Raw genomic sequence first — 25,471 nt, 5'->3', positions numbered from 1 at the left:
AGGTAAAAAACCATCTGGCATCAGCCCAGACCCCCAGCCTGCTAACAGGATGGATGCTGGAAAAGTGGCAGAAGGTTGGTGTGATTCCTCAGATGAACCTTTGGTTGAATTACATCACAGCTGCAGCAAATATTACAGGAGGCCTGATGCAGCCGCATGGATCCAAGATTCACCCAGAAAACCGTTCAGTTTGGGGCAGAAGGTCATAGTCTGTGGTTACATCCACAGGGAGGGAGGTAACAGCCTAAAATATCAAAAGCTTTTACATTTCCAACCGTAAGAAGGTCTGATGTTAGAGCAGGACGGTGCTCTGCCACATACTTCCATCTCTACATCAACGCTCCTCAGGATGAAGGTGGAGGTCCTCCAGGATGGGCCAGCCTGTCAGACATGAGCTTCACTCAGCGTCTCTGATTGGCTGAATGAAGCAGGAAGCATGGAGGACGAGACCAAAGAAGCTTAATGAAGTTTCTCTGCTATTCCTGATGACTTCTTTAATAAACTCTATCAGTCATTGTCAAACCGCATGGAGGTAGTCCTTCAGGCTCATGGAAGTCACAGACATTAAATATGGATCACTGCACTTAATCCACTGATGTTAGGCATCGTGTTTCTGCTTATGAAGTCAATTATTTGTTACATTTTCACATTATTCATTAAATGATTAATCTTTCTTCAGTGAACCAGACTTATTGAACATAATTAGGGAGGTTTAGCTGTCATATGAGTCAGGTTATCAGGTTATTAGCTGCTGTGTCGTGACGGGACGGTGGTCAGGGACCGCATGTGGAGACACGGCTGGTCCAGCAGGGGGCGCCGTGCCGGCTTCCTGTCCTGAGGAGGACCAATGAAACGAGAGGAGGAGAAGAAGAACTGAGCTCATACTCACTCTTCAGCTCTTTGCTCCTGTTCAGACCTTCTGCAAACAGAACAAACTCCTTTAGAGGCCAGAGCTCTCTGCCCCCCCCCCCCCCCACCTCACGCCTTCACTCACTGGATTTCACGGGGGGCTTCAGCTCCTCGCCGTCAGCGGCGCTGGTGTCCACATGGACCAGCAGGTGTGTGAGGCGCCTGACTCTGGAGTTAAAGATGGCGGCGCGGCTCTTGTAGCGGCGTGCTGACTCGGCGTTGTCCAGGTACTCGCTGAGCAGCCATGACAGCGGGCTGCTGAGCGACGCTCCTGCAGGACCCAGACCGGCGTTACAGAGCGGACCAGAAGTCAGACTCACTCTGAGGCGCCGTGAGCGCGGCGGCGGCGTGGTCACCTGACAGCGTGATGCTGTGGACGATGGGGCTGATCAGCGCCTCCCAGCAGGTGCGGCCCAGCGCCTCGGCGGCCTCGGCGTCCGGCAGGAAGCGGTCGGCGAACATCTGCTCGTGTCTGAGGGCGCTGTTGAGCCTGAGGAACAGAGACGGGTCAGAGGTCGGGTCAGAGGTCGGCGGCGAGCTGCAGGGAGCACGGCGTACTTGTTGAAGAGCTGCAGCAGCTGAGTCTTGTCCTCGGCCACCTCCTGGCACCAGGTGTGGGCCTTGGTGCTGTAGAACAGGTAGGTGCGCCGGCACAGCTGCTCCTTGAACACGGGCCAGAAGGTGGGCTTTGGACCCAGAACCTCGAAGCCGTGGACCCGAGTGTCGATGCCGCCCTGCAGCAGAGAGGGAGAGAGAGAGAGAGAGAGGGAGAGGCTCAGTGCTGGGGGGGGGAGGAGGGGGGGGAGGAGCAGGAGGAGTAAGGAGGCATGGGGGGGGGGGGAGCAGGAGGTACGAGGTAGGAGGCAGGAGGAGCCGTCTGACCTGCTGGCATCGCTTGATCCTGATCTGGACGATGGACCAGAACCGGGTCATGTTCTCCAGCAGAACCACACGGCTGGCCGAGGCGGCCACGTTCACCTGCAGAGACAGAACGGCATGCTGGGTAAGAGGAGGCGTGGCCTGGTTAGGCGGCCCAGCAGGAGCCAGCTGACCGTGTTGAGCTCCGTGTTGATGTTGGCCGGGTCGTCTCCGCCCAGAACCAGGATCCGGGCCGGCATGTAGCTGGAGTCCTCGCTGGCCACCAGAATGGCGAGTTGTCTGCAAACAGGAAACAGGAAACAGGAAGTCCTGACGTCAGAGCAGGCAGAGCTGGTAGCCTCCCTCTGCGCCTTATAGGGCTGGTTAGGACCGACGACCACATTACTACAACCAGAGGAATCTACTGACAACGCCATGTTCTCATTCTGACGCCTTTACATCTACGTACACACTGATGTGATCTATCATGCATCTATCTAGTCACAGCATCTACCCACACAATGAGGTCAGTACTGATGCTCTTCATTACACATAATAAACAACATAATAAACATAATAAACATAATAAAGAGTTCTCGCCAGCACAATTCAGCATAACAAGCCGCCACGCCCACCCGACGACCACGCCCACCAGATGACCCCGCCCACCTGATGACCACGCCCACCCGATGACCACACCCACCTGATGACCACCCCCACCCGATGGACTTAGACTTAGACTTAGACTTAGACTTTCTTTATTGTCATTTTGTAGCACAGAGTGCATACAGAACGAAATTTCGTTTTTTCATACAGCTCAGAAAGATTGCAGTAACTCTACAGGGTACCTTGCAGTGAATTTACAGTACAGGATAAGAAAAATGCAGTGGTAAATCACAGTCAAATACAGGATAACTTTCAATTTAACTTTCGGATAAAGTGCAGCAGTGAGCAGTAGGCAGATTGAAATGTAAAGACAATGTAAGCAATGTAAACAAATATGCAGTAAGGTGCAGCAGTGATTTAACAATAGACAGTTGCATTGTAAACAGTTTTGCAGTACGTTTCCGGAAAAAGTGCAGCAGCGATATTGAAGGATACATACATATGTGCAAATTAGCGGGTCGAGTGTGGTACTCAGTCCGTTTTTTTTTACTTCAGCAGTTCAGCAGTCTGATGGCAGCAGGGAAAAAGCTTTTGCAGAACCTGGTGGACCTGCAGCGGATGCTGCGGAACCTCTTTCCAGAGGGCAGCAGGGAGAATAGTCTATGGTGGGGGTGTGAGGGGTCTCTGATGATGTTACGGGCTCGAGACACACAGCGCTGCGATGAAATGTCTTTAATGGACGGAAGAGGAGCCCCGATGATCCCTTCTGCTGTCCTCACCACTCTCCTCACGTTCTTCCAGTCGGAGGCACTGCAGCCTCCACACCACACAGAGAGACAGCTGGTCAGAATACTCTCTATGGTGCTTCTGTAAAAGGTCGTGAGAATGGGCGGGGGCAGGCGGGCTCTCCTCATCCTCCGCAGAAAGTACAGTCGCTTCTGTGCCCTCTTCACCAGTGACATGGTGTTCATAGTCCAGCTGAGGTTGTCCGTGATGTGCACCCCCAGGAACTTGGTGCTGCTGACCATCTCCACAGCTGAGCTGTTGATGAGCAGTGGAGCGTGGTGTGGCTGGTTCTTCCTGAAGTCGACGATGATCTCCTTCGTCTTCTCCACGTTCAGGATCAGGCTGTTGTCTCTGCACCAGCCCACCAGCTGCTCCACCTCCTCTCTGTAGTCCTGGTCGTTGTCGTCTCTGATCAGGCCCACCACCGTTGTGTCGTCCGCAAACTTCACGATGTGATTGGTGGTGAACCTGGGGACGCAGTCGTGTGTCATCAGGGTGAACAGCAGGGGGCTCAGGACGCAGCCCTGAGGGGAGCCCGTGCTGAGGGTGACAACATCAGAGGTGGTCTGACCGACCCGGACTGATTGAGGTCTGTTGGTTAGGAAGTCCAGCAGCCAGTTGCGAAGGGGTGTGCTGAAGCCCAGATGCTCCAGTTTTCCTACCAGATGCTGTGGGATGATGGTGTTGAACGCTGAACTGAAGTCCAGGAACAGCATCCGCACGTGCGTGTTCTTCTCCTCCAGGTGTGCCAGGCTCAGGTGAAGAGCAGAAGAGATGGCGTCCTCAGTGGAGCGGTTCCGTCGGTAGGCAAACTGGAACGGGTCGAGTGTTGGGGGGAGACTGGAGACGATGTGTTCCTTTACCAGCCTTTCAAAGCACTTCATCATGATGGGAGTCAGTGCAACAGGCCGGTAGTCGTTGAAGCAGGTGAGATGGCCCCGCCCACCTGATGACCACGCCCACCCGATGACCACACTCACCTGATGACACGCCCATCTGATGGCCCCGCCCACCTTATGGCCACGCCCGACTGATGGCCCCGCCCACCCGATGGCCACGCCCGACTGGTGGCCCCGCCCACCCGATGGCCCCGCCCATCTTATGCCCACGCCCACCTGATGACCACGCCCACCTGATGACCACGCCCTTGTGCATGTGGATGTTGATGAAGTGCGATCCGGTGCAGCCGTTGGACTCCCAGTAGGTTTTGGGGTTCTTGTCGGTCAGCTTGTTTGCTCGATGGTGATTGGACGAGACCTCCACCTTCTCCCAGCATTTATCCTCCTTCAGCTCCACGCTGGAGCCTGGGCAGAGCAGCAGGGACATCCGTCAGACAGCTTCATGCACCTCCCTGTCCAGGAGGAGACATCAGCGTGAGCACTGACCTTGGCACAGGTTCCTCAGGAAGACGTCAAAGAAGGGGATGTTGATTGGCTGGTGGCTGCGGCGGTGCTCCTCAATCTGACCCAGCACCATCTGGAGACAGCAGAGGCAACACGTGACTCGCACCGCGGGTTCTAGAGGACGTCTTCTAGGTCTAGAGGACGTCTGCGGGTCTAGAGGACGTCTTCTAGGTTTAGAGGACGTCTGCGGGTCTAGAGGACGTCTGCGGGCCTAGAGGACGTCTGCAGGTCTAGAGGACGTCTTCTAGGTCTAGAGGACGTCTGCGGGCCTAGAGGACGTCTTTTAGGCCTAGAGGACGTCCACGGGTTCTAGAGGACGTCTTCTAGGTCTAGAGGACGTCTGCGGGTCTAGAGGACGTCTGCAGGTCTAGAGGACGTCTTCTAGGTCTAGAGGACGTCTGCGGGCCTAGAGGACGTCTTTTAGGCCTAGAGGACGTCCACGGGTTCTAGAGGACGCCCGCGGGTTCTAGAGGACGTCTTCTAGGTCTAGAGGACGTCTGCGGGTCTAGAGGATGTCTTCTAGTCTTCTAGGTCTAGAGGACGTCCGTGGGTCTAGAGGACGTCTTCTAGGCCTAGAGGACGTCCGCGGGTTCTAGAGGACGTCTTCTAGGTCTAGAGGACGTCTGCGGGTCTAGAGGATGTCTTCTAGTCTTCTAGGTCTAGAGGATGTCCGTGGGTCTAGAGGACGTCTTCTAGGCCTAGAGGACGTCCGCGGGTTCTAGAGGACGTCTTCTAGGTCTAGAGGACGTCCGTGGGTCTAGAGGACGTCTGCGGGCCTAGAGGACGTCTGCGGGTCTAGAGGACGTCTTCTAGTCTTCTAGGCCTAGAGGACGTCCGTGGGTCTAGAGGACGTCTTCTAGGCCTAGAGGACGTCCGCGGGTTCTAGAGGATGTCTTCTAGTCTTCTAGGTCTAGAGGACGTCCGTGGGTCTAGAGGACGTCTTCTAGGCCTAGAGGACGTCCGCGGGTTCTAGAGGATGTCTTCTAGTCTTCTAGGTCTAGAGGACGTCCGTGGGTCTAGAGGACGTCTTCTAGGCCTAGAGGACGTCCGTGGGTCTAGAGGACGTCTTCTAGGCCTAGAGGACGTCCTCTAGACCCACGGACGTCTTCTAGGCCTAGAAGACGTCCTCTAGACCCACGGACGTCCTCTAGGCCTAGAAGACGTCCGCGGGTTCTAGAGGATGTCTTCTAGTCTTCTAGGTCTAGAGGACGTCCGTGGGTCTAGAGGACGTCTTCTAGGCCTAGAGGACGTCCGTGGGTCTAGAGGACGTCTTCTAGGCCTAGAGGACGTCCTCTAGACCCACGGACGTCTTCTAGGCCTAGAAGACGTCCTCTAGACCCACGGACGTCCTCTAGGCCTAGAAGACGTCTGCGGGTCTAGAGGACGTCTTCTAGTCTTCTAGGTCTAGAGGACGTCCGTGGGTCTAGAGGACGTCTTCTAGGCCTAGAGGACGTCCGCGGGTTCTAGAGGATGTCTTCTAGTCTTCTAGGTCTAGAGGACGTCCGTGGGTCTAGAGGACATCTTCTAGGCCTAGAGGACGTCCGCGGGTCTAGAGGATGTCTTCTAGTCTTCTAGGTCTAGAGGACGTCAGTGGGTCTAGAGGACGTCTTCTAGGTCTAGAGGACGTCTTCTAGGCCTAGAGGACGTCTTCTAGGCCTAGAGGACGTCTTCTAGGCCTAGAGGACGTCCTCTAGACCCACGGACGTCTTCTAGGCCTAGAAGACGTCCTCTAGACCCACGGACGTCCTCTAGGCCTAGAAGACGTCTGCGGGTCTAGAGGACGTCTTCTAGTCTTCTAGGTCTAGAGGACGTCCGTGGGTCTAGAGGACGTCTTCTAGGCCTAGAGGACGTCCGCGGGTTCTAGAGGATGTCTTCTAGTCTTCTAGGTCTAGAGGACGTCCGTGGGTCTAGAGGACGTCTTCTAGGCCTAGAGGACGTCCGCGGGTCTAGAGGATGTCTTCTAGTCTTCTAGGTCTAGAGGACGTCCGTGGGTCTAGAGGACGTCTTCTAGGCCTAGAGGACGTCCGCGGGTTCTAGAGGACGTCTTCTAGGTCTAGAGGACGTCTGCGGGTCTAGAGGATGTCTTCTAGTCTTCTAGGTCTAGAGGATGTCCGTGGGTCTAGAGGACATCTTCTAGGCCTAGAGGACGTCCGCGGGTTCTAGAGGACGTCTTCTAGGTCTAGAGGACGTCCGTGGGTCTAGAGGACGTCTGCGGGCCTAGAGGACGTCTGCGGGTCTAGAGGACGTCTTCTAGTCTTCTAGGCCTAGAGGACGTCCGTGGGTCTAGAGGACGTCTTCTAGGCCTAGAGGACGTCTGCGGGTCTAGAGGACGTCTTCTAGTCTTCTAGGTCTAGAGGACGTCCGTGGGTCTAGAGGACGTCTTCTAGGCCTAGAGGACGTCCGCGGGTTCTAGAGGATGTCTTCTAGTCTTCTAGGTCTAGAGGACGTCCGTGGGTCTAGAGGACGTCTTCTAGGCCTAGAGGACGTCCGCGGGTCTAGAGGATGTCTTCTAGTCTTCTAGGTCTAGAGGACGTCCGTGGGTCTAGAGGACGTCTTCTAGGCCTAGAGGACGTCCGCGGGTTCTAGAGGACGTCTTCTAGGTCTAGAGGACGTCTGCGGGTCTACAGGATGTCTTATAGGCCTAGAGGACGTCTGCGGGTCTAGAGGATGTCTTCTAGGTCTAGAGGACGTCTTCTAGGCCTAGAGGACGTCTGCGGGTCTAGAGGACGTCTTCTAGGCCTAGAGGACGTCTGCGGGTCTAGAGGATGTCTTCTAGGTCTAGAGGACGTCTTCTAGGCCTAGAGGATGTCTTCTAGGTCTAGAGGACGTCTGCGGGTCTAGAGGATGTCTTCTAGGCCTAGAGGACGTCTTCTAGGCCTAGAGGACGTCTGCGGGTCTAGAGGACGTCTTCTAGGCCTAGAGGACGTCTGCGGGTCTAGAGGATGTCTTCTAGGCCTAGAGGACGTCTGCGGGTCTAGAGGACGTCTTCTAGGCCTAGAGGACGTCTGCGGGTCTAGAGGATGTCTTCTAGGTCTAGAGGACGTCTTCTAGGCCTAGAGGACGTCTGCGGGTCTAGAGGACGTCTTCTAGGTCTAGAGGACGTCTTCTAGTCTTCTAGGTCTAGAGAACGCCTGCGGGCCTAGAAGACGTCTGCAGGTCTAGACAACGTCCGCGGGTTCTAGAGGACGTCCGCGGGCCTAGAGGACGTCTTCTAGGTCTAGATGACGTCTTCTAGGCCTAGAGGACGTCTTCTAGAGGACGTCTTCTAGAGGACGTCTTCTAGAGGACGTCTTCTAGGTCTAGAGGACGTCTTCTAGAGGACGCCTGCGGGTCTAGAGGACGTCTTCTAGTCTTCTAGGTCTAGAAGACGTCTGCGGGTCTAGAGGACGTCTGCGGGCCTAGATGACGTTCTCTAGGCCTAGCTGATGGCGTAAACGTGTTCTCCTGGCTGTGACAGTTGCCTGGGGAGGAACTGGTGAGGAGCCCTGATGTCCTCCTGGGACACGTGTCCTCGGCCTGTGCAGGCGTTACCTGGATGCATCCTGCCAGCACGCTGGTGGTCATCTTCTTGTAGAGGCTGGCGTACTTCTCACAGTCGCTGATGAGGTCCCGGAGCTCGGTGACCAGCAGCAGGTTGGTGCTGTGTTTGTCCAGAGCCTTCACCAGAGCCTCTTTGGTCCCCAGGCGGCACATGACCACGGCGTAGTCCTTGTTGAGGGACGCCAGGCGGTACAGGAAGCGGATGAAGAGCTGCACCACCTGTGGAGGCATCGCAGCAGCGGGTTAAGGTGCGGCAGCAGCAGGCGGCCTGCGGGCTGAGAGAGCGGCGGACCTCTCTGTCGCTGATGAACGCCGCCATGGCGGACAGACACGGCTCGATGCTCTCGTGCCACGGCAGCATGTCCTCCTCGTAGTTGTCCAGGAACTTGTTGAGAATCCTGCAGCCACGAGCGGGCGGTCAGACAACGTTCAGCGGCACCGACAGAAGCGACGACACCAGCGTTACCTGAGGATGGAGAGCTGGACCGCCCGGTCGGCTCGGTGCTGCTCCATCAGGCGCACCAGGTCCTGGTAGGTGTCCCGGCTGTGAGTTACCTAGGAGACAGGAGGAGCTGTTGGACCGCCGCAGCCAGGCTCTGCCGGTCTGAGCGGCGGCACCGGTACCTGTCTGCGCTCCTCCTCCAGCTGAGACGTGTCGTCACACAGCAGCTGCTCCAGAGTCTGGATGACCTCTTTGGTCACCGTCAGCTCCTTCAGGCTCACCACCAGCATCTGCAGCTCCGTGTCCTTGAAGTCCAGCTGTTCCTGACACTCTGAGCGAGCACACAACGGTTTACAGAGCCGGTTCACAACTAAGCCGTCCCACCGCCTACATACAGAGGTAAGCTGGTCCAGCCAGACCAGGGGTCGGCAACCTTTACCACTCAAAGAGCCATTTGGACCCATTTCACACAGTAAAGAAAACACTGGGAGCCACAAAATCCTTTTGAAATTTTAAATGAAATAACGCTGCACATAAGGGCTTTTTGCAACAGAATGGACCCGCACCAGAACCAATGCACCTCTGCGCTTGTACTTCTACTGTTTTATGGAAATCATCAACTCTGCTAATGTCAGAGTTTTTATTTTGAATAAAGCTTGGTGCTAGTAAACGCACATCATGGTCGGATTATTTTATTTTCAGCCCATATAAATGGTTCATCCGGAATACTTTCTTTCCTTTTAATCCGAACACATTTTAATCACATCTGCGAAAGTAAACGAGCTCCAGTCATTAACCAGCTAACAGCTGCATTAGACGAGCTATCAGACGTTCAGGCGGCACCTGAAGCTCGACTTCAGCCGCGCAGGACTCCGCTCACAGCCTCGAGCCAAGCGCAGTTCGCTTTTCCTCACTTTGAAAATGAACAAACTTCAGAGATAGTAACTTAATATAATTTAAGTTATCCTACAACGCTACAAATTCACTTCATCCTCCAGGTTGGTGAGAAAGTTTCCTCTCTAAGGAAACCCAGCAGGTTGCATCAAGTCTCTCCAAGCAGCATTCACTCCTCCTGAAAGAGCGTAGAGCCACAGTGGACAGTCGTCTGCATTGTTGATGGCTTTGCAGCAATCCCTCATACTGAGCATGCATGAAGCGACAGTGGAGAGGAAAACTCCCCTTTAACAGGGAGGAGAACCTCCAGCAGAACCAGAACCAGGCTCAGTGTGAACGCTCATCTGCCTCCACCCACTGGGGCTTAGAGAAGACAGAGCAGAGACACAGAAAGCTCAGAAGCTCACATTGACCCAGGAGTACTTTCTATGGTAGAGAAGACAGAGCAGAGACACAGAAAGCACAGAAGCTCACATTGACCCAGGAGTACTTTCTATGTTAGAGAAGACAGAGCAGAGACACAGAAAGCTCAGAAGCTCACATTGACCCAGGAGTACTTTCTATGTTAGAGAAGACAGAGCAGAGACACAGAAAGCTCAGAAGCTCACATTGACCCAGGAGTACTTTCTATGTTAGAGAAGACAGAGCAGAGACACAGAAAGCACAGAAGCTCACATTGACCCAGGAGTACTTTCTATGTTAGAGAAGACAGAGCAGAGACACAGAAAGCACAGAAGCTCACATTGACCCAGGAGTACTTTCTATGTTAGAGAAGACAGAGCAGAGACACAGAAAGCACAGAAGCTCACATTGACCCAGGAGTACTTTCTATGTTAGAGAAGACAGAGCAGAGACACAGAAAGCACAGAAGCTCACATTGATCCAGGAGTACTTTCTATGGTAGAGAAGACAGAGATAAAGAGGAGAATCTCACCCTATCCAGTAAATATTCCTGAGGTGAAAAATTCTGGATGGCCAAGTTAATGCCATCCAGATTAAGTGATTGATTAAGAACTTTATTTTTTGAGGACTCTGGTCCAAAGATTACAACTTCTGTCTTGTCAGAATTTAAATGCAGGAAATTTAAAGTCATCCAGCTTTTGATGTCATCAAGACATGACTGCAGTTGAAGTAACTGATTGGATTCATCAGGATTTATGGATAAATATAGCTGAGTGTCATCAGCATAATATATCCTGAAATAATCTGAGCCTCATAATTTGGCACTATATAAATAAAATGTAATTGAATTACACCTATGCTGTCTGATAACTTTACCAATTGCCATGATGACTCCTGCCAATAAGCGATCGCAATTTACCCCCCCCGGGTTTTTGCTCCTTTCCAGAAACCTAAAGCAGCTAGAAAACTGTAACCGCTGGATAAGCAGCCGACACCAGCAGGGAGCTACGGCATGTCCGTCTGTAAGGTGCAGTTTCTGCTCATAGACACTGTTTGCTGGGGGGTCAGACTGACGGCAGTTCAGCTGCGTCAGGCGTCTCCACATGTTGCAACTTCTGCCTGAGTCTCTGTCAGCTATGACTGGTCAACAGGAAACGTTTCACAAAGCCTTTGGTAGGTCGTGTAAGGTACTCTCCTAACAAAACATGTCACCTGAGCAAGACCCTCAACCCCCCATTGCTCCCCGGGCGCCGCACAGTGGCAGCCCACTGCTCCCCAAGGGGATGGGTTAAAAGCAGAGAACACATTTCATTATAATGTATGTTTCAATGACAATAAAGATGATATTACTATTACTATATATAAACAGTCCCTGGGAGCTGCTCCATAAGACGCTGTTGGATTGACACAGATTATTATAGAAGGGAACAGGTGGACAATGATGAGCTGCACTTCTCTCCACCTGCAGGTGTCTGCACATCTGGTCAGAACATTTATGTTACCATCTTTAAACATTTCTAATTTGACCTGTTGAAAATATTCAGGTTTTCACGGAATAAATCCTGGAAAATACGGGCAATATATAAAAGGATTGTTTCTATTCTGATCTTAGTTTGTGTAAATGTTGGTCAAAAAGTTGATTTTGCCTTTCACATGGAATCCTGAAATGAAAACCCATAAACAGCTAAATGACCAATATCACTATTTGCATAAGCAACGGTAAATAAAACTGTCCATTATGTCCGTAATCATTAAGATTTATTTAAATGTGTCTGAGTGACTGCGTATTAAATCTAAACCATCCACAGAGGATCGTTGCATAAAAGACCAAATAATGCTGCTTCATGGATCAATGTGGGATCCATGCGTCGTTTCTGAGAACTTTAACAGATTATATAGTTTTCCGTCTGATTCCCTTCTTGGTGCATGACTCAGATGCTGAAGATCAGAGCCTCCTGCCACCCAGAACCCGCCCGGCGGTTCTGCCGCTCCTACCTTTGCTCTCCAGCTTGTGCACCATGGAGATGTGGTTGAGGGCGATGATGGCGAGCATCGTCTCGGCGCGCGACAGGCTCAGACACTTCTTGAGGACGGCGGTGACGCCGCAGGCCACCAGCTGCTCCGCCAGGCTCTTGTGGTTGGCGATGAGCATGATGACGACCAGCAGCCCGTTACGCACCGACGGCACGCCGCTGCACAGAGGTCAGAGGTCAGAGGTCAGCGGCACACGCAGCAGCCTGAGGCCGGGCTGCGGACCTACCCTTTGGTGGTGAGCATGAGGTCGACGGCGGAGGGAATGGCGCTCAGCAGGCCCGTGGAGCCTTGGGGCGTGGCGGAGCCGATGCTGGCGAAGATCTCCAGGATCATCTGGGTCCCCGCCTCGGACAGCGGCGGGCTGCTGCCCACGCTGCGCAGGTCGTGTTTGCTGGCGCCCGTGATGACCTTCAGAGTCTGAGGGAGACGGCGGTTAGTGGGGCGGCGGGTCAGAGGCCGGCGGACGCGACGGGACGCTTCTTACCGCCAGAGCCAGCTGCAGCACCTGCGGCGCCGTGGAGAACTCCTGCATGCAGGACAGCACGGCTTTGACTCCGCCCTCTGTGGCGAAGCACACCCGCCACTCGTACCTGAGCATGAGCAGGTGGGTGAGTCTGAGCGCGCTCAGAACCACGTCCCTGCAGGACGAGCCCAGCAGCTCCACCAGCAGCTTCAGCACCTTGTCCCTGTGGGAGAGAGCCGGTCAGAACCGAACCAGAACCCTGAGGACGCCTCGGCCCGGACGCCTCGGCCCGGACGCCTCGGCCCGGACGCCTCGGCCCGGACGCCTCGGCCCGGACGCCTCGGCCCGGACGCCGTCTCACCGCACGCTCTGGGCGCCGTCGCTCCGCGCCGAGTTCTTCTCCTGAGCGTTCTTCTCCTCCAGCAGCCGGGTGAGGAAGAGGAGGGCGGCCAGCTGCTGGGCGGGGTCTTCGGCGGCGCCGCCCTTCTTCAGGGTGTCCACCACCTCGCCCAGCTTCTCCAGCACGCTCTTCTTCCCCTGCAGCCGCGGGTTGTTGAACGCTGCGGAGGACACCAGGTGAGACGGGGACGCTGAGACGGACACCTGCTCGCTGGACGCCTCCTCACCCTTCATCTTCTCCTCCAGGTCCTCCGGGTATCGGCTGTCGTCCTCGCCGGGCAGCTCGCCGTCCGCCTCCGAGCCCGCCGGGTCCGCAGGAAGCTCCTTCTTGGCTTTCTTGGAGACGGAGGAGGCGGCGGCCGGAGACGAGGAGGCGCAGCTCTGCGTCGCTCCTGCGGGAGCGGCCGGTCCCAGAGAGCTGTCGGCTGAGGAACAAGCCAGAGTGAGGCGGCGTGCCGAGGACAGAGAGCGCCACGGCGAGGGGGGGGGGGCTCACCCAGCAGCTCCTCGTCCTCCAGGCTGCCGCCTCCTCGCCTCAGGTAGTGCTTGGAGAAGGCGTGGGAGCAGAGGAGGTCGCTGAGGCAGGACGACGGCAGCTTCTGCTTCAGGAAGTGCAGCAGCTTCTTGGCGGCGTCCGGCGGGACGGACAGGCCGATGAGGGCGCCGTCGTCCGGCTCCGCCTCCTGCACAGAGGAGGCGCTGATCTCAGACCTGCTCGCCGCCTAGCTGCAGGGCGTCGGCTCAGGGTCTCACCTGCTCGTCCAGGCTCTGCTGCAGGAGGCCGGTCGCCTCCCGCTGCTGCTGGGGCTCCAGCTTCTTGATGAAGAACAGCACCTCCCACCACTCGGCCCTGCTCAGCGCCGCCGGCTCCGCCCGCAGCGCCTCCGTCAGGTAGGGCAGCGAGTAGAGGCCGCCGGGAGGCTTGGAGAAGAAGGTCTGGCTGACTGGGGAACGGAGGAGAGGAGCGTCACGCCGAGGAGGCGCAGGAGGAGCGCAGGAGGAGCCGGGTCCTACCTGAGGTGAGCTTCAGGGTCTCTGCCAGAGAGGAGGCCTTCTCCTGCGTCTCCTTCTCAGACTGGCTGCTGCTGCCGCTGCCCAGGATCTCCACCATGTGCCAGTGGACCCAGTAGGTTCTGGACAGCGAGTTCCAGTACACCTGGGGACAGAGAGGTCAGCGGGTTCTCCTGGAGGGAGCCAGGAGCGCCCCACCCGGTTCTGCTGCTCACCTGAACGGGCGGCGAGCCGTCGTTGCTGTAGCGGAACTCGCCCTCGTCCCCGGCGCTCACCTCCTCGTAGTCCTCCAGCATGCGCACCGCCATGCCGCTCTTCAGGTTGTCCTGCACGTACTCCACGTAGGCCGAGCGGCTGCTGAAGTCCGACCGCGCCTTGAAGCCGTTCCCCGCCTTCTTCGTCGGCGTGGCGGCCGGCGCCGGGGCCGGGGAGCCGCCGGACATGGCGGCGGAGGAGGTGCAGAACCGGGGCTGGAAGATGGACCTGAGGACCGGGCGACACGCCTCCTCGGCAGGCTCCTCCCCGCAGGAGCCGCCCCCCTCCAGGTGCTGGGCCAGACCCTCGGGGGGCTTCCGGTTCCGGTCCCAGCCCATGACCCGCACCAGCTCTGAGATCAGGTTGCCCATGGCCATGGTGAAGTCGAACTCCCTCTGGATGCGGAGGAGCTCCGCCTGGTGGGCGGAGCCAGAGGACGCGGGGGCGGGGCTTCCCTCCGGCCGGTCTGACTCCGCCCCCGCTGTGTTCAGCTTGTCCATCAGCGACGTGACGCACAGGTAGCGCTTCACCAGAGAGAAGAGCAGCTTCCCAGGGATCTGGACAGAGAGGAGAGTTTAGCAGAGCCGCCGCGCTGGCAGGAAGTGACCTCAGACAGGAAGTGACCTCAGACAGGAAGTGACCTCCTGCAGGAATAGACCTCCGTCAGGAAGTGACCTCCGTCAGGAAGTGACCTCCGTCAGGAAGTGACCTCCTGCAGGAAGAGACCTCCTGCAGGAAGAGACCTCCGGCAGGAAGTGACCTCCGGCAGGAAGTGACCTCCGGCAGGAAGTGACCTCCTGCAGGAAGTGGTCTCCTGCAGGAAGAGACCTCTGTCAGGAAGTGACCTCCTGCAGGAAGTGACCTCCGGCAGGAAGTGACCTCCGGCAGGAAGTGACCTCCGGCAGGAAGAGACCTCCGGCAGGAAGTGACCTCCGGCAAGAAGTGACCCTCGGCAGGAAGTAACCTCCGGCAGGAAGTAACCTCCGGCAGGAAGTGGTCTCCTGCAGGAAGTGGTCTCCTGCAGGAAGAGACCTCTGTCAGGAAGTGACCTCCTGCAGGAAGTGACCTCCTGCAGGAAGAGACCTCCTGCAGGAAGAGACCTCCGGCAGGAAGAGACCTCCGGCAGGAAGTGACCTCCGGCAGGAAGTGACCTCCTGCAGGAAGTGGTCTCCTGCAGGAAGAGACCTCCTGCAGGAAGAGACCTCCTGCAAGAAGAGACCTCTGTCAGGAAGTGACCTCCTGCAGGAAGTGACCTCCTGCAGGAAGAGACCTCCGTCAGGAAGAGACCTCCGTCAGGAAGTGACCTCCTGCAGGAAGTGACCTCCTGCAGGAAGTGACCTCCTGCAGGAAGTGGTCTCCTGCAGGAAGTGACCTCCGTCAGGAAGTGACCTCCGTCAGGAAGTGACCTCCTGCAGGAAGTGACCTCCTGCAGGAAGTGACCTCCTGCAGGAAGTGACCTCCTGCAGGAAGAGACCTCCTGCAGGAAGTGACCTCCTGCAGGAAGAGACCTCCTGCAGGAAGAGACCTCCTGCAAGAAGAGACCTCCTGCAGGAAGAGACCTCCTGCAAGAAGAGACCTCCTGCAAGAAGAGACCTCTGTCAGGAAGTGACCTCCGGCAGGAATTGACCTCCTGCAGGAAGTGACCTCCGGCAGGAATTGACCTCCTGCAGGAAGTGACCTCCTGCAGGAAGTGGTCTCCTGCAGGAAGTGACCTCTGTCAGGAAGTGACCTCCGTCAGGAAGTGACCTCCTGCAGGAAGAGACCTCCTGCAGGAAGAGACCTCTGTCAGGAAGTGACCTCCTGCAGGAAGAGACCTCCTGCAGGAAGAGACCTCCTGCAAGAAGAGACCTCCTGCAGGAAGAGACCTCCTGCAAGAAGAGACCTCCTGCAGGAAGAGACCTCTGTCAGGAAGAGACCTCCGTCAGGAAGTGACCTCCTGCAGGAAGTGACCTCCTGCAGGAAGTGACCTCCTGCAGGAAGTGACCTCCTGCAGGAAGAGACCTCCTGCAGGAAGTGACCTCCTGCAGGAAGAGACCTCCTGCAGGAAGTGACCTCCTGCAGGAAGAGACCTCCTGCAGGAAGAGACCTCCTGCAAGAAGAGACCTCCTGCAGGAAGAGACCTCCTGCAAGAAGAGACCTCCTGCAAGAAGAGACCTCTGTCAGGAAGTGACCTCCTGCAGGAAGAGACCTCCTGCAGGAAGAGACCTCCTGCAAGAAGAGACCTCCTGCAGGAAGAGACCTCCTGCAAGAAGAGACCTCTGTCAGGAAGAGACCTCCGTCAGGAAGTGACCTCCTGCAGGAAGTGACCTCCTGCAGGAAGTGACCTCCTGCAGGAAGTGACCTCCTGCAGGAAGTGGTCTCCTGCAGGAAGTGACCTCCGTCAGGAAGTGACCTCCGTCAGGAAGTGACCTCCTGCAGGAAGTGACCTCCTGCAGGAAGTGACCTCCTGCAGGAAGAGACCTCCTGCAGGAAGTGACCTCCTGCAGGAAGAGACCTCCTGCAGGAAGAGACCTCCTGCAAGAAGAGACCTCCTGCAAGAAGAGACCTCTGTCAGGAAGTGACCTCCGGCAGGAAGTGACCTCCGGCAGGAAGTGACCTCCGGCAGGAAGTGACCTCCGGCAGGAAGAGACCTCCGGCAGGAAGTGACCTCCGGCAGGAAGTGACCTCCGGCAGGAAGTAACCTCCGGCAGGAAGTAACCTCCGGCAGGAAGTGGTCTCCTGCAGGAAGTGGTCTCCTGCAGGAAGAGACCTCTGTCAGGAAGTGACCTCCTGCAGGAAGTGACCTCCGGCAGGAAGTGACCTCCGGCAGGAAGTGACCTCCGGCAGGAAGAGACCTCCGGCAGGAAGAGACCTCCGGCAGGAAGTGACCTCCGGCAGGAAGTAACCTCCGGCAGGAAGTAACCTCCGGCAGGAAGTGGTCTCCTGCAGGAAGTGGTCTCCTGCAGGAAGAGACCTCTGTCAGGAAGTGACCTCCTGCAGGAAGTGACCTCCTGCAGGAAGAGACCTCCTGCAGGAAGAGACCTCCGGCAGGAAGAGACCTCCGGAAGGAAGTGACCTCCGGCAGGAAGTGACCTCCGGCAGGAAGTGACCTCCTGCAGGAAGTGGTCTCCTGCAGGAAGAGACCTCCGTCAGGAAGTGACCTCCGTCAGGAAGTGACCTCCTGCAGGAAGAGACCTCCTGCAGGAAGAGACCTCCTGCAAGAAGAGACTTCCTGCAAGAAAAGACCTCTGTCAGGAAGTGACCTCCGGCAGGAAGTGACCTCCGGCAGGAAGTGACCTCCGGCAGGAAGTGACCTCCGGCAGGAAGTGACCTCCCGCAGGAAGTGACCTCCGACAGGAAGTGACCTCCCGCAGGAAGTGACCTCCGGCAGGAAGTGACCTACTGCAGGAAGTGACCTCCGGCAGGAAGTGACCTCCTGCAGGAAGTGACCTCCGGCAGGAAGTGACCTCCGGCAGGAAGTGACCTCCCGCAGGAAGTGACCTCCCGCAGGAAGTGACCTCTGGCAGGAAGTGACCTCCGGCAGGAAGTGAACTCCGGCAGGAAGTGACCTCCGGCAGGAAGTGAACTCCGACAGGAAGTGTCCTCCGGCAGGAAGTAACCTGACGGGGCGGTGCAGGTGTGCAGGTGTGCAGGGTTCTGGTTCAGCATGGCTGCTGCAGCGTACCTGCAGGTTTCTACCTGGCCCAAACCTTCACACTGCCAGCAGCACAGCTGGTTCTGCTGGAAGGGGCCGTCCTCCCAGACGCGCTTACCTGAGGCAGGTGGATGCCCTCGAAGGAGATGCCGTGCTCCTCGGAGGAGGTGGTCTCAGCGAACAGCTCCAGCAGCGTGAAGCGGTTGTCAAAGTCCATGTGCTGCTCGATGCCGTCCTGCTGGCTGAGGGACAGCAGCACGTAGGCCCGGCTGCCTGCAGAGACACGGCGTTCTGGGTCAGAACAACTCATGGAGTCCAGGTCTCAGGACCTGTGATGAGACCGGACCCTGTTACTGCAGGGATCAACCAGGGCCAACAGAACCGGGCTTTCTGGGTCAGCCAGTTAAAGTCTGCAGGCTCTGCTGCCTGCAGAGGAAGTGTGGTGGTCGGAGCATGACGGCGTTAGTGGGAAATGATTCAGCAGCTCGCTGAGACGGACCGGTACCACACGGCTCCAGAACCGCACAGCAGAACCAAACGTTTCTATTGTAGAACCCAATAATCCTGACCTAAGCCAAACCCAGTCTGAGGAGAGAACCAGCACCATCACTGGACCCGACTGATACCAGACTGCTGGGATTCACCTGGTTCTGACTCTGTGATCCATTCAGGTGTCCAGGGTTCTGCTCCGTCTCAGAACCAGCCCAACTCGTTCACTGATCAAAGGAATCTGGGTCAAGCTACTGACTCATCTGTGTGACCAAGGTTCCACGCTGTGTTTCTGTTCTAAGTGTTCAGAATATAAATTATTCTTTATGAAGAACGGCTCAGTATTTTTCCTTTCTGCTTCACGTTTAAACGTGGTTCTTCTCATTTAATGCTGTGTGACAGTCTACGAGGTTCTGCTGCCACGATAAAGGTATTTCTGTTCTACTCCGTCTTCATCTCTGATCTTCAGCTGCATCCAGAGGTCATTTTTACTCAAACTATCCAACATGGCTGATACAACCAGACACAGTCAATCTGGTCCCCCCAGCTCAGAGCCTGGATCACTGAACTGGATCACTAGACTGGATCACTAGACTGAATCACTGGACTGGATCACTGGACTGGATCACTAGACTGAATCACTGGACTGGATCACTAGACTGAATCACTAGACTGAATCACTAGACTGAATCACTGGACTGAATCACTGGACTGGATAACTAGACTGGATCACTAGACTGGATCACTAGACTGGATCACTAGACTGGATCACTGAACCACATCACTGAACTGAATCACTGGACTGGATCACTGGACTGGATCACTGGACTGGATCACTAGACTGGATCACTGAACCAAATCACTGAACCACGTCACTGAACTATGTCACTGGACTGGATCACTGGACTGGATCACTGAACCACATCACTAAACTGTTTCACTGAACCACATCACTGGACTGGATCACTAAACTGGATAACTGGACTTGATCACTAGACCGGATCACTGAACCACATCACTGGACTGGATCACTAAACTGGATAACTGGACTTGATCACTAGACCGGATCACTGGACCAGATTACTGGACTGGATCACTGTACCGTATCACTGGACTGGATTACTGGACTGGATCATTGAACAGGTCACTGGACTGGATCACGAGACTGGATCACTGCACTGGATCACTGGACTAGATCACTGCACTGGCTCATAGGGTCAGTGAACCGGTTCAGTGAACATGACACAAAGTCATCTCTCAGAAACGACTCGTCTAGGAACCGCCCTCTAGAGGAGGAGGAACCGCCCTCTGGATGGTTCTGCGCTCCTCAGCTCGTTATCAGGTGAAGAGGCAGAACACGCCCTCGACAGCGACCCTGACAGCAGGTGACCCGCAGCAGGTGACCCGCAGCAGGTGACCCGCAGCAGGTGACCCGCAGCAGGTGACCCGCAGCAGGTGACCTGACAGCAGGTGACCCGCAGCAGGTGACCTGCAGCAGGTGACCTGACAGCAGGTGACCCGCAGCAGGTGACCTGCAGCAGGTGACCCGCAGCAGGTGAGACGCAGCAGGTGACCTGACAGCAGGTGACCTGACAGCAGGTGACCTGACAGCAGGTGACCTGCAGCAGGTGACCTGCCAGCAGGTGACCTGACAGCAGGTGACCTGCAGCAGGTGACCTGACAGCAGGTGACCTGCTGTCAGGTGACCCGCAGCAGGTGACCCGCAGCAGGTGACCCGCAGCAGGTGAGACGCAGCAGGTGACCTGACAGCAGGTGACCTGACAGCAGGTGACCTGACAGCAGGTGACCTGACAGCAGGTGACCCGCAGCAGGTGACCTGCAGCAGGTGACCCGCAGCAGGCGGGCTCACCTGCGTCGTGCGAGGCGAGGGCCCGCAGCATCTTGCCGGCGCTGCGCCTGGTCTGCGTCTCCTTGTTGCAGAGCAGCTCCATGAGCAGGTTGAGGGCGCCGGTCTCCTTGAAGACGCCGACCAGCGAGCCGATGCTGGCGTAGGCGCTCAGCACGTGGATGGTGTGCATGATGTTGATGGAGAAGTCGCTCTTCTTCGCCATCTGCTTGCGGGCGCGGCACACCAGGTTCTTCACGTCCTGCTTCATGTCGGACAGCTCCACCTCGTCGAAGGTCACGTCCGGCGGGAAGTCGGCGGCGCCGCCCCGCGGGGCCCCGCCCTCCTCCTCGCCGCCCCGCCGCGCCTCCTGCGGCTGGGGGGGGCGCTGGGCGTCCGCCTTCCTCTTCCCCAGCAGCACGGGGCAGTTGGCGTACACGTCCTCCGTCGTCATCCACATCAGGACGTTCTCCGGTTTGGGTTCTCCGGACGACGACCCGCCCGACCCGCCGCCGCCCGACCCGCCGCCGCCCGCTCCGCCCGTCTCGCCGGCCCCGCCCCCGCAGCCGGAGCCGTCGTCGACGGTGACGAGGCACCAGCGAATCAGGTACTCGGTCTGGCCGTCGTGGGTGCGGCGCTGGCGGATCAGCTCCTCGGGGTACGCCTGCAGCCTCGGGCCGAGCTGCACCAGCAGGGTTCCGCTGCGGCGCTCGCCCACCATGGTCCCTGGGAACACAGAGGAACCGTTAGAGACAGGGAACCGGACCGCTCAGCCGGGCTGGACCAGAACCTCTGGTTCCTGCCTGAGCACCAGAGTCTGAGCACCACAATACCATCATACTACTCCTCCAGAACCCATCAGAACCCCATCATACTACTCCAGAACCAATCAGAACCCCATCATACTGCTCCAGAACACATCAGAACCCCATTATACTGCTCCAGAACCCATCAGAACCCCATTCTACTCCTCCAGAACCCATCATACTCCTCCAGAACCCATCAGAACCTCATCATACTCCTCCAGAACCCATCAGAACCCCATCATACTGATCCAGAACCCATCAGAACCCCATCATACTGCTCCAGAGCCCATCAGAACCCCATCATACTGCTCCAGAACCCATCAGAACCCCATCATACTCCTCCAGAACCCATTAGAACCCCATCATACTACTCCAGAACCCATCAGAACCTCATCATACTGCTCCAGAACCCATTAGAACCCCATCATACTACTCCAGAACCCATCAGAACCCCATTATACTGCTCCAGAACCCATCAGAACCCCATCATACTGCTCAAGAACCCATCAGAACCCCATCATACTGTACCAGAACCCATTAGAACCCCATCATGCTACTCCAGAACCCATCAGAACCTCATCATGCTGCTCCAGAACCCATCAGAACCCCATCATACTGCTCAAGAACCCATCAGAACCCCATCATACTGCTCAAGAACCCATCAGAACCCCATCATACTGCTCCAGAACCCATCAGAACCCCATCATACTGCTCCAGAACCCATCAGAACCCCATCATACTGCTCCAGAACCCATCAGAACCCCATCATACTGGTCCAGAACCCATCAGAACCCCATCATACTGGTCCAGAACCCATCAGAACCCCATCATACTGCTCCAGAACCCATCAGAACCCCATCATACTGCTCCAGAACCCATCAGAACCCCATCATACTCCTCCAGAACCCATCAGAACCCCATCATACTCCTCCAGAACCCATCAGAACCCCATCATACTCCTCCAGAACCCATCAGAACCCCATCATACTGCTCCAGAACCCATCAGAACCCCATCATACTCCTCCAGAACCCATCAGAACCCATCATACTCCTCCAGAACCCATCAGAACCCCATCATACTCCTCCAGAACCCATCAGAACCCCATCATACTGCTCCAGAACCCATCAGAACCCCATCATACTGCTCCAGAACCCATCAGAACCCCATCATACTACTCCAGAACCCATCAGAACCCCATCATACTGCTCCAGAACCCATCAGAACCCCATCATACTGCTCCAGAACCCATCAGAACCCCATTATACTACTCCAGAACCCATCAGAACCCCATCATACTGCTCCAGAACCCATCAGAACCCCATCATACTGCTCCAGAACCCATCAGAACCCCATCATACTACTCCAGAACCCATCAGAACCCCATCATACTGCTCCAGAACCCATCAGAACCCCATCATACTGCTCCAGTACCCATCAGAACCCCATCATACTGCTCCAGAACCCCATCATACTACTCCAGAACCCATCAGAACCTCATCATACTGCTCCAGAACCCATCAGAACCCCATTATACTACTCCAGAACCCATCAGAACCCCATTATACTGCTCCAGAACCCATCAGAACCCCATTATACTGCTCCAGAACCCATCAGAACCCCATCATACTGCTCCAGAACCCATCAGAACCCCATCATACTACTCCAGAACCCATCAGAACCTCATCATACTGCTCCAGAACCCATCAGAACCCCATTATACTACTCCAGAACCCATCAGAACCCCATTATACTGCTCCAGAACCCATCAGAACCTCATCATACTGCACCAGAACCCATCAGAACCCCATTATACTACTCCAGAACCCATCAGAACCCCATCATACTGCTCCAGAACCGATCAGAACCCCATCATACTGCTCCAGAACCCATCAGAACCCCATCATACTACTCCAGAACCCATCAGAACCCCATCATACTGCTCCAGAACCCCATCATACTACTCCAGAACCCATCAGAACCCCATCATACTACTCCAGAACCCCATCATACTGCTCCAGAACCCATCAGAACCCCATCATACTACTCCAGAACTCATCAGAACCCCATCATACTGCTCCAGAACCCATCAGAACCCCATCATACTGTACCAGAACCCATTAGAACCCCATCATGCTACTCCAGAACCCATCAGAACCTCATCATGCTGCTCCAGAACCCATCAGAACCCCATCATACTGCTCCAGAACCCATCAGAACCCCATCATACTGCTCCAGAACCCCATCATACTACTCCAGAACCCATCAGAACCCCATCATACTACTCCAGAACCCATCAGAACCTCATCATACTGATCCAGAACCCATCAGAACCCCATCATACTGCTCCAGAACCGATCAGAACCCTATCATACTGCTCCAGAACCCATCAGAACCCCATCATACTGCTCCAGAACCGATCAGAACCCTATCATACTGCTCCAGAACCCATCAGAACCCCATCATACTACTCCAGAACCCATCAGAACCTCATCATACTACTCCAGAACCCATCAGAACCCCATCATACTGCTCCAGAACCGATCAGAACCCTATCATACTGCTCCAGAACCCCATCATACTACTCCAGAACCCATCAGAACCCCATCATACTACTCCAGAACTCATCAGAACCCCATCATACTACTCCAGAACCCATCAGAACCCCATCATACTGCTCCAGAACCGATCAGAACCCTATCATACTGCTCCAGAACCCCATCATACTACTCCAGAACCCATCAGAACCTCATCATACTACTCCAGAACTCATCAGAACCCCATCATACTGCTCCAGAACCCATCAGAACCCCATCATACTGCTCCAGAACCCATCAGAACCCCATCATACTGCTCCAGAACCCCATCATACTACTCCAGAACCCATCAGAACCCCATCATACTACTCCAGAACCCATCAGAACCCCATCATACTACTCCAGAACCCATCAGAACCCCATCATACTACTCCAGAACCCATCAGAACCCCAGCATACTGTACCAGAACCCCATCATACTACTCCAGAACCCATCAGAACCCCATTGTCTCTAGGGGGAAACCTTGTTCATGGATCTGGAAACGTGTTCTGACCGGCAGCTTACCTCACCGACTGACTAGTTAACTGACTAGTTAACTGACTAGTAAAGTGACTGGTTAACTAGTCCTGTTCAGGGCTGCATTAATAGACTGACTAGTTAACTGACTAGTAAAGTGACTGGTTAACTAGTCCTGTTCAGGGCTGCATTAACAGACTGACTAGTAAACTGACTAGTAAAGTAACTGGTTAACTGACTAGTAAAGTGACTGGTTAACTAGTCCTGTTCAGGGCTGCATTAACAGACTGACTCATACTGAGATAACCGATCAGTTGACGCAACGTGCTGACGTCACAGCAGAGTCCGGTCCAGGTTCGGCGGCTTTGAGCTCGGGTCCACTAGGAACCAGAACCTGCTGGAGTCCGGGGTCAGCGGGTCTGCTGTTCTAGGATGTTCTAGAAGCTTTGGCCCGGATGAAGACCAGAACCTGGAACCTGAGGAGAACTGGGCCCAACGGCTGTTAGAGCGAGTCACGGTTCCGGTTCTGGGCAACATATGGAACAGAACCTGGGCAAAGCAGCGGTTCTGGGTAACCCGTGCTGCGAACCCAGTCCGCCGCTTCGGACCGGAACCCGGTGGGCCTGGCCCAAAGAGTTCGGTTTACCTGCCGAGTCCCGCACCTGCAGCTGCGCGCGCACTTTCCTCTTTCGCCCTAACGCGCTGCTGTCCAGCCTGGTTCCGTGGGTTCTAAGAGTTCTGTCCGGGTTCTGCCGCAGCTTTGATCCGTTTGATGCGCACTGTCACACCACGGAGCGCGTCTTCCGCGTCTGCGCAGAACTTCCTGCCGGCGCGCGGCGCACAGCGCCCCCTCTGCTCGGAGGGCTGCCGTGACGTCACAGTGACGCTGCACAGCCGGAGCGGCTTTAGACGACATGTTTCATGAATCCAGGCGTAGAGTCAGCCTGCTCTGGCTTGGTCTCAGGAGAACCCTGGAACCAAGCCGTCAGTCACCTTAACTTCATGTGATTAAATGTTTAAATGCTTTTAAATCCATGTTGGTCGCACTAACCCGGAGTTTTTCCTCCTTTTAGCTCAGACCTTTTCTGGAGGAGCCTGTAGACGCTGGAGAGCATCTCCTCCACAGGGAACTGAGTGTGTGTAGGCCTACTGCACATTAATGCTGTGGAGGAACGCTTATTCACAGGAATGTGAGCCTAAAATACAGAAACAGAAAACAAGAGTTTCATTTCTCAGTATTAGAGAATAACTGCTTTGATTCTGTGTAGTTGTTTTATTGGTGCTGTGGGTCTGTGGGTGGAGAACACCATAAACTGCAGGAACCGATGCAGCATTGCTGCGTCCTGCTGCCTCTGGAAGATGTTCTGCTTCTCCTGGTTAATAAAAGCTGCTGCTGGCAGAAAGACAAAGAGCAGCTCAGAGAATCAGAGCTGAGAGTCCCTCGCTGTCATATGGGGGATGTGGGCTGAGAATATTAAGATAAAAGCTGCAACAATAATATATTACTCCATGATGTTCACCATCAGCCTCCTGACAGAGATTCCTCTGGAGCGTTTGCTCTCCAGCTCCTCCAGAAACAGACACTCCAGCTAAAAAGAAGGAAACTCCGGTCGGTCCCTGGTTCAGAGGAACTTAGCTTGAC

At 55.6% G+C, this 25,471-nt stretch overlaps 1 protein-coding gene across 2 annotated transcripts in view; it reads right to left on the bottom strand.

Annotated features, from left to right (window-relative positions):
• Window positions 1-24,666, bottom strand: part of LOC105923673 (cullin-9) — a 54,780-nt gene extending 30,114 nt beyond the window's left edge. The window contains exons 1-24 of one of the 2 annotated variants that reach the window (XM_036126113.1): window positions 24,476-24,666; window positions 19,996-20,697; window positions 17,755-17,909; window positions 13,963-14,559; window positions 13,751-13,892; window positions 13,490-13,680; window positions 13,233-13,419; window positions 12,964-13,161; window positions 12,699-12,897; window positions 12,359-12,560; window positions 12,101-12,291; window positions 11,836-12,032; window positions 8,727-8,875; window positions 8,569-8,657; window positions 8,395-8,500; window positions 8,094-8,321; window positions 4,545-4,635; window positions 4,292-4,463; window positions 1,962-2,067; window positions 1,792-1,887; window positions 1,468-1,643; window positions 1,266-1,399; window positions 995-1,180; window positions 890-919 (exon numbers count right to left, since the gene is read on the bottom strand). In XM_036126113.1, the coding sequence (XP_035982006.1) occupies window positions 890-919; window positions 995-1,180; window positions 1,266-1,399; window positions 1,468-1,643; window positions 1,792-1,887; window positions 1,962-2,067; window positions 4,292-4,463; window positions 4,545-4,635; window positions 8,094-8,321; window positions 8,395-8,500; window positions 8,569-8,657; window positions 8,727-8,875; window positions 11,836-12,032; window positions 12,101-12,291; window positions 12,359-12,560; window positions 12,699-12,897; window positions 12,964-13,161; window positions 13,233-13,419; window positions 13,490-13,680; window positions 13,751-13,892; window positions 13,963-14,559; window positions 17,755-17,909; window positions 19,996-20,692 (4,519 nt within the window). In that variant the 5' untranslated portion in view covers window positions 20,693-20,697; window positions 24,476-24,666. The remainder of the gene's footprint in view (window positions 1-889; window positions 920-994; window positions 1,181-1,265; window positions 1,400-1,467; window positions 1,644-1,791; window positions 1,888-1,961; window positions 2,068-4,291; window positions 4,464-4,544; window positions 4,636-8,093; window positions 8,322-8,394; window positions 8,501-8,568; window positions 8,658-8,726; window positions 8,876-11,835; window positions 12,033-12,100; window positions 12,292-12,358; window positions 12,561-12,698; window positions 12,898-12,963; window positions 13,162-13,232; window positions 13,420-13,489; window positions 13,681-13,750; window positions 13,893-13,962; window positions 14,560-17,754; window positions 17,910-19,995; window positions 20,698-24,475) is intronic. The other variant, XM_036126114.1, reaches the window with a different exon arrangement.
• Window positions 24,667-25,471: the final 805 nt, after the last annotated feature.

The sequence above is a fragment of the Fundulus heteroclitus genome, chromosome 22 (assembly GCF_011125445.2).
Source record: "Fundulus heteroclitus isolate FHET01 chromosome 22, MU-UCD_Fhet_4.1, whole genome shotgun sequence".
NCBI lineage: Eukaryota > Metazoa > Chordata > Actinopteri > Cyprinodontiformes > Fundulidae > Fundulus > Fundulus heteroclitus.
Note: the sequence above shows the minus strand (reverse complement) of the source record. Positions and strands in the feature narration are given on the sequence as shown.